Source organism: Pipistrellus kuhlii, unplaced genomic scaffold (genome assembly GCF_014108245.1).
Source record: "Pipistrellus kuhlii isolate mPipKuh1 unplaced genomic scaffold, mPipKuh1.p scaffold_m20_p_70, whole genome shotgun sequence".
NCBI lineage: Eukaryota > Metazoa > Chordata > Mammalia > Chiroptera > Vespertilionidae > Pipistrellus > Pipistrellus kuhlii.
Genome location: NW_023425574.1, coordinates 1,230,489 through 1,238,045, shown reverse-complemented (window position 1 = coordinate 1,238,045; position 7,557 = coordinate 1,230,489). Strand labels below are relative to the sequence as shown.

Here is a 7,557-nt window from a genome sequence, read left to right as displayed (position 1 = left end):
CGGGCTCACGTGGACTCAGTCACCTGGGAAAATGGTCCGGCTGGTCCGTCAGAACCTGAGGGGCTTCTCGGTGGACACAGGGAGTTTGGGCACTGGCGGCACCAAGCTGCCCACAGCTGACAAACTGGCTGCGTCTTGGCCGGAGCCCGGCTCCGAAGCCCTGGCCAGGGTGCAGGGGCCGAGCTCTGAGCCGAGGCCCGCGGCGCCCACCGCACCCCCACACCCCCCAGAACCCAGGACAAAGGAGAGGCGAGACGGCAGGAGGTGGAATTGCTTTTATTGGGGTGGGCAACGCCGGCCCGCCCGTGGTCAGGTTAGTGTTCTGCCCGGAGGCAGCCGGAAGCCTGGCCCTCCCCCGCCGCCCACCCGGTTAGTGGAACATGCAAAGCTCAGTCAGAGGGTGTGGGGTGGGGGAGCCCCCGGGCCAGGGCTGGGTGAGCAGGAGGGGGGCCGGCTGGGCTGCGGGGTCAGCGCACACAGTCCATCCGGCCCGGGCCCCGTGAGGACTGCGCTCCGGAGAGACGGGCAGGCGGGCGGGCAGCACCCTAGGCAGGACTCGAGGCCCCAGGAGCCACGGGTCCCCAAGAAAAGAGCCCGCACAATCCCAGCCGTACCGGCCAGGGCCAGGCCCCAGGTGACAGGGGACAGGGGGGCCGTCTCACCCAAGCTGGGCCCTTGGGGCCGGGGATGGGAGGAGGACACAAAAGGCACTTACTAGGAGCAGAGGCTGAAGGCAGAAGCCAGCGCCTGGGGTCTCAGGAGAGTGTCGGGGTCGGGGGCTGGGGGCAGAGCCCGGCCAGCTGGCCCTGCAGGCGGGACCCTCATCTTCCTGGGGGGAAGGGGCTGCTCTGGATTCGAGAGACGGGTGACAGGGGACCCGCGCCCTCCCCCGAAGGCCCGTGAGCCAGAAGAGAAAACTTCAGACCCGGAGGGCCTGCCCCGAGCAGCCAGGACTGGGGGCTGCTTGGTTGGTGAGCGGGGCCGGCCTACAGGGTGGGGGGACCTCACCCACAGAGAACCCCTGGGGAGACAGGAGGGCTGGGTTGGGGGCCTGCTCTGGGCCCTGCAAGGCACCTGGCTGTGGTGAGTGGCAGGTAGAGGGGGTGAGGGGGTCGGCGGGGCCAGGCCAGCCCTGTCCCCCCGAGACACAGGGCGGCCGGGGCGGCACGCCGGGCACACATCAGTCGGGTCTTTTTGGTTAAATTTGAGGCACCGCTCGGGAGGAAGACACCTTTAAATGTGCGAGGAGGAGGGACGGGCGGCTGGCATGCAGAGCGGGGGGGCAGGGGGCAGGTGGGCTCAGGCCGAGGTGGACTCGGGGCCCCCCAGGGAGGGCGAGGGCCCCGAGGTGTAGCGGCGGCCGTAGCCGGAGGAGGAGTAGGAGGAGGAGGAGAAGGTCATGGAGAAGCCGGAGCCTGTGGCGTCGAAGCTGCCCCGGCGGGAGCCGGCCCGGGAGCCGGTGCGGGAGCCGGTGCGGGAGCCGGCCGTGGAGCCGGAGCCGCTGACGCTGTAGGGGCTGTAGTAGCCCTTGCTGGACTGGGCGGCCGCCTCCAGCAGCCGCAGGCCCGTGCCCTCCTCCACCATGCTGCGGTCCAGCGCGTCCTTGTAGGAGATCTTGAGCTTGGTCTTGGGGCAGGTGAGGTACTTGGCGTAGGCGCCCACGTCCCGCAGCTTCTGGGCCGTGCGGGCGTCCACCGTGCCGCGCTGCAGCGCCTCGTCCAGGGGCACGCGGCCCGGCGCGTCGGGCTCGATGAGGCCGCCCGTCAGGTACTGCACCTCCAGGAAGCGCTGGCCGGCCTCGTAGTACAGCCAGCCCTTCTTCAGCGCCTGGGCCGCCGACATCTTGGTCTTGGTGCGCGGGTCCTCGAAGCCGTGGAAGGCCTTCTGGGCCAGGTTGATGCGGTCCACCATGACCTTGTCCACCAGGCCCCGGCCCACGGCGTCGGCCACGGGGAAGCGCTCGCCGGTGCCGGGGTCGATGATGCCGCCCGTGCAGGCCTGGGCCTCCAGCAGCCGCTGCCCCGTGATGTTGTCCACCAGGTTGCGGTGCATGGCCTCGGTGATGGACACCTTCTCCAGAGTCTCCGTGTCCAGGATGCCGGCCACGGGGCCCGTCTCCTCGGTGGGGTCGGACCAGGAGGCCAGCTGCGCCCGGGAGGCGGCCGGGCTGATGGGGTAGGAGGACGAGGAGCCCACGGAGGACGAGCGGGAGCGGAAGCCGCCGGCGTTGCCCGAGAGCATGTCGGCGAATTCGGCGATGGAGAGCGTGCCGGCGCGGTACTGGTCCAGCACGGAGCGGTCGATGAGGCTCTTGGCGATGGCCTCGTCGATGTCGTACTGGCGGCCGGAGCGGCGGTCGATGATCATGGACTTGACCACGCCGTCCGAGGACGAGATGGTGATCTCCTCCCACTCGCACTCCTGCTCCGACAGCTCCAGGTAGGTCTGGTGGTCGATGAGGCCCTTGCGGTAGGCCTCGTTCACCGACATCTCCTTGCCCGTCTCGGGGTCCACGATCACCACGCGGCGCTTGCGCACGGAGGACTTGGAGGACGTCTTGCGCTCGCGCTTCCTCTCCTTGAGCGGCAGCAGGCGCAGGCCCGTCTGCGGGTCGGCCACGCAGCGCTCCATCAGCTGCAGGTACGTGAGGTTCTCCTCCGTGTTGGGGTCGAAGAAGCCCTTGGTGTCGTCGCTGGGGTCGCTCAGGATGGCGTTCATCTCCTCGTCGAAGAGGCCGCGCTGGTAGGCCACCTCCACGGGCAGCCGGTGGCTCTCCTCGGGGTCGATGATGCCGCCCGTGGCGATCTGGGCCTCCAGCAGGCGGATGCCGTGGTCCTTGAGGATCAGCCCCTTCTTCATGGCCTGGAAGAGCGAGATGAGCTTGCCCGAGTACGGGTCCTTGTAGCCGGTGACCGCCCGCTCGGCCGACAGCAGCTTGTCCTTGAACTCGGGGCCCACGATGCCCATGCGCACGGCCTCCTCCACGGTCAGCTTGAGCCCCTTGATGGGGTCGATGACGTAGCCCGTGGCCGCCTGGGCCTCCAGCAGCTCGAAGGCCGTGCCCGGCCGGATGATGCCCTTCTTCATGGCCTGGTAGACCGACAGCCGCTCCTTGGTGGCGTCCACCAGCACGCCGGCGATGCAGCTCGTGCCCTCCAGGAACTTCTGCAGCGTCTTGGTGACCTCCTCCACCGAGGCCAGGCCCTCCTGCAGCCGCCGCGCCGTGGCCTCGTCCATGACCCGCGAGCGCACCAGCTCCTCCACGGAGATCTGCTTGCGCAGCCCGCGGAAGGTCAGCTTGCGGGCGTCCGAGAGCGGCAGCAGCAGCTGGCCGGTGGTGTCGTCCGGGCGGCAGCGCCGGAGCAGCTGCGTGTAGCTGAGGCGCTCGTCCGTGGAGGGGTCCAGGTAGCTGCGCACCTCGCTGGGCTCCGACAGCCGGTCGTGCGTGTCCTTGTTGAGGTAGCCGCGCTGGTAGGCCACCTCCAGCGGCAGGTGGAAGCCCATGCGCGGGTCCACGATGCCGCCCGTGGCCAGCTGGGCGTCCAGCAGCCGCAGGGCCTCCTCGGCGGGGATCAGGTCCTTCTTCATGGCCTGGAAGAGCGAGATGGGCTGCTCCGTGTAGGGGTCCCGGTAGCCGGTCACCGCCCGCTCGGCCGACAGCAGCCGGTCGTGCAGCTCGGGGCCCACCAGCCCCTTCCGCACGGCCTCGTCCACCGTCAGCCGCTCGCCCTTGACGGGGTCCAGCAGGAAGCCCGTGGCCGCCTGGGCCTCCAGCAGCAGGCGGGCCACCTCGGCGCTCAGCAGCCCCTTCTTGAGGGCCTGGTAGACGGTCAGCGTCTGCTGGGAGCCGGGCAGGTACACGCCGGCCACGCAGCCCGTGCCGTACAGGAAGCGCCAGGCGTCCTCGGCCTCCAGCACCTCCCGCAGGCTCTTGGCGCCCTCCTGTAGCAGGCGGCAGGCCTCGCGGGAGATGATGCGCGCCTCCAGCAGGTCCTCGGCCGTGAGGCGGCGGCGCACGTAGTCGTAGGACGCCAGGTTCTGCTGGCGCACGATCTCCGTCTTCTCGATGATCTCGATGATGATGATGATCATGCGCTCCTTGGTCACCCGGCCGGCCTGGAAGTCGGCCATCAGCCGGGCACGCTGGTCCTCGGGGATCAGGTCTGACTGCATCACCTCCCACAGCGACATGGTGGAGCCGCCGGCGCCGCCGCCCGCGCCCGCGCCTGCTGGGATCTCGATCTGCGTCTCCTCGAAGGCCTTCCGCGTCTCCTCCTCCGTGTACACCTGCGTGGTCTCCACCACCTCCACCTTCTCCGCCCCCTTCAGCGGCAGCAGGCGCAGCCCCGTCTCAGGGTCGCGCACACAGCGCTCCAGCAGCTGCAGGTACGTGAGGTTCTCGTGCGTGTTGGGGTCGAAGAAGCCCTTGGTGTCGTCGCCGGGGTCGGCCAGCACGCGGCTCATCTCCTCGTCGAAGTAGCCGCGCTGGTAGGCCACGTCCACGGGGAGGCGGTGGCTGTGCACGGGGTCGATGATGCCGCCCGTGGCGATCTGGGCCTCCAGCAGGCGGATGCCGTGGTCCCGGAGCACCAGGCCCTTCTGCATGGCCTGGAAGAGGGAGATGGTGCTGCCCGAGTATGGGTCCTTGTAGCCGGTCACGGCCTTCTCGGCCGACAGCAGCTTCTCGTGCAGCTCGGGGCCCACCACGCCGGCCTTCACCGCCTCGTGCACGTACAGCCGCTGGTTGCGCACGGGGTCCACCAGGAAGCCAGTGGCCGCCTGGGCCTCGAGCAGCAGCGTGGCCGTGCTGGGCCGGAGCAGGCCGCGCCGCATGGCCTCGTAGATGGTCACCTTCTCCCGGGTGTCCTCCAGGTACACGCCCGCGAGGCAGCCGCTGCCCTGCAGGAGCGTCCGCACCGACTCCACCTCCGACAGGTCCTTGACCGACGTCTTGCCGTCCTGGAGCTGCTGGAACTGGGCCTGGCTGAGGACGCCGGAGGCCAGCAGCTCGCCGGCCGGCACGGGGGCGCGGAGGCCGCTGAAGGAGAGCCGCTCCCTGCGCGTCGTCTCCACCTCCTCCACGATGGTGACGATGATCTTGAGGATCTTCTCCACCGTGACCTTGCCCGTGCGGAACTGCTGCAGCAGCTCCCGCCGCTGCTCCTCCGTGAAGTACTCGGAGTGGATCAGCTCCCACACGCTCACCGCCCGGCCCTGGAAGCTGCCGGCCGGCACCTCCACCGTGGCCTTCTGGAAGGCCTCGCGGGCCTGCAGCTCCGAGTAGCGCTCCTCCTGCCGGGCCCGGGCGGCCTGCTCCGACAGCGGCAGCAGGCTCAGGCCGGTCAGCGGGTCCGGCCGGCACTGCTGCTGCAGCTGGCCGTAGGTGACCGGCTCCCGCGTCCGGGGGTCCACGTAGGTCTTGGCCTCGTCCCGGGGCGCCTTCAGGGCCTTGCGGGTGTCCTTGTCCAGGAAGCCCCGGGCGTAGGCCACGTCCAGGGGCACGCGGTGGCTCCTGCCCGGGTCCACGATGCCGCCCGTGGACAGCTGGGCGTCCAGCAGCCGGAGGCCCTGCTCCCGGGGGAGGAGGCCCTTCTTCAGGGCCTGGAACAGGGAGACACTCTGGCCCGAGTACGGGTCCTTGTAGCCCGTCACGGCCTTCTCGGCCGACAGCAGCTTCTCGTGCAGCTCGGGCCCCACCAGGCCGGCCTTCACCGCCTCGTCCACGGTCAGCCGGGCGCTGGTGGCGGGGTCGACGACGTGGCCGGTGCCGGCCTGGGCCTCCAGCAGGGCCACGGCCACCTCCGGCGGCAGCAGCTCCCTCTTCAGGGCCTCGTAGAGGCTCAGCTTCTGCCCGGCTTCCTCCAGCCACACGCCTGCGATGACGTCGCTGCCCCGCAGGGCCTGCCGCACAGCGTCCAGCTCCGCGACCTCACGCACCGAGCGCTCGCCCTGCTGCAGCTGGCGGAGCAGCTCGCGGTTGATGACCCGGCTCTCCAGCAGCTCGGCAGCGGGCACCAGGGCGCGCAGGCCCTCGAAGCACAGCTGCCCCTTCTGCTCGTGCTCCTCCACCACGGTGATGACGATCTTGATGATCTTCTCCACGGTGACCTTGCCCGTGCGGAACTGGCGCAGCAGGTCCCGCCGCTGCTCCGCCGTGAAGTACTCGGAGTTGATGATCTCCCAGATGGTCACCGTGCGGCCCTGGAAGCTGCCGAATGGCGCCGAGATGGTGGCCTTCTTGAACACGTCCCGGGCCTCCGAGTCCGTGTAGACCAGCTCACCGCCCCTGGCAGCCTGGTCGGTGAGCGGCAGCAGGCGCAGGCCGGTCTCGGGGTCCTCCACACAGCGCTCCAGCAGCTGCAGGTACGTGAGGTTCTCGTGCGTGTTGGGGTCGAAGAAGCCCTTGGTGTCGTCGCCGGGGTCGGCCAGCACGCGGTTCATCTCCTCGTCGAAGTAGCCGCGCTGGTAGGCCACGTCCACGGGCACGCGGTGGCTGTGCACCGGGTCGATGATGCCGCCCGTGGCGATCTGGGCCTCCAGCAGGCGGATGCCGTGGTCCCGCACGATCAGGTCTTTCTTCATGGCCTGGAAGAGGGAGATCTGCTCCCCGGTGTAGGGGTCCTTGTAGCCGGTGACCGCCCGCTCCGCCGACAGCAGCTTGTGGTGCAGCTCGGGGCCCACCAGGCCCGCGGCCACGGCCTCGTCCACGGACAGCCGCCGGTTGCGCACGGGGTCCAGCAGGAAGCCTGAGGCGGCCTGGGCCTCCAGCAGGATGAGGGCAGTGCCGGGGCTCAGCAGCTGCCGCTGCAGGGCGGCGTACACGCTCAGCTTCTCCCGGCCGGGCTCCAGCAGCAGCCCCGCGATGCTGCTGCCACCCTGCAGGTAGCGGCGCACGTCCTCCCGCTGCGCCAGCTCGGCCACCGTGGTGCGGCCCTGCTCCAGCCGCTGCAGCTCCTCGGGCCGCAGGATGCCCACGTCCAGCAGCCGCTGGGCCGGCACCTTCCGCCGCAGCCCGTCGAAGGCGAACTCGGGCTCCGCCTCCGCGGCCGGCCCGTCGGGGGCGTCCCGGCCGTTGGGCAGGGTCTTGGCCGCCGCGGCCTGCAAGGCAGCGACCTCCTCGGAGTGGGCCAGCGCGGCCCGGTGCTCCTCCTCCAGCCGTTGCAGCCGCTCCCGCAGCCGCTGGTTCTCCTCGGCCAGCAGCTTCTCCTGCGCCTGCCGCTGCTGCTCCAGGCGCTGCAGCTCCTCCTGCTTGAGCCGCACGCCCTCCTCGGCCTCCCGCTGCCGCCGCCGCGCCTCCTCCATGCTGGCCACCAGCTGCTGCTTCTCCTGCTCCATCTGCCGCTGCTGCCGCTGCTGCTCCTCCCGCAGCGTCTTCGCCTTGGCCACCTCGTCCTGGAACAGCCGCTCCAGCTTGGCCTTCTCCTGCTCGATGAGGTGCTCTCGCTGCAGCAGGCTGTCCTTCTCCGACAGGAAGCTCTGCTGCAGGGCCTGCGTCTCCTGCAGCAGCTGCTCCTGCGTGACCGTCTGCATCTGCGAAGGGGGAGGGTGGTCAGGGAC

At 70.3% G+C, this 7,557-nt stretch overlaps 1 protein-coding gene across 29 annotated transcripts in view; it reads right to left on the bottom strand.

Moving 5' to 3' along the window:
• Window positions 1-260: 260 nt before the first annotated feature.
• PLEC (plectin) overlaps window positions 261-7,557 on the bottom strand; it is a 77,697-nt gene continuing 70,400 nt past the window's right edge. For all 29 annotated transcript variants that reach the window (XM_045575901.1, XM_045575900.1, XM_045575902.1 and 26 more), the window contains one exon: window positions 261-7,530. In XM_045575901.1, coding sequence (XP_045431857.1) covers window positions 1,300-7,530 — 6,231 coding nt within the window. In that variant the 3' untranslated portion in view covers window positions 261-1,299. The remainder of the gene's footprint in view (window positions 7,531-7,557) is intronic.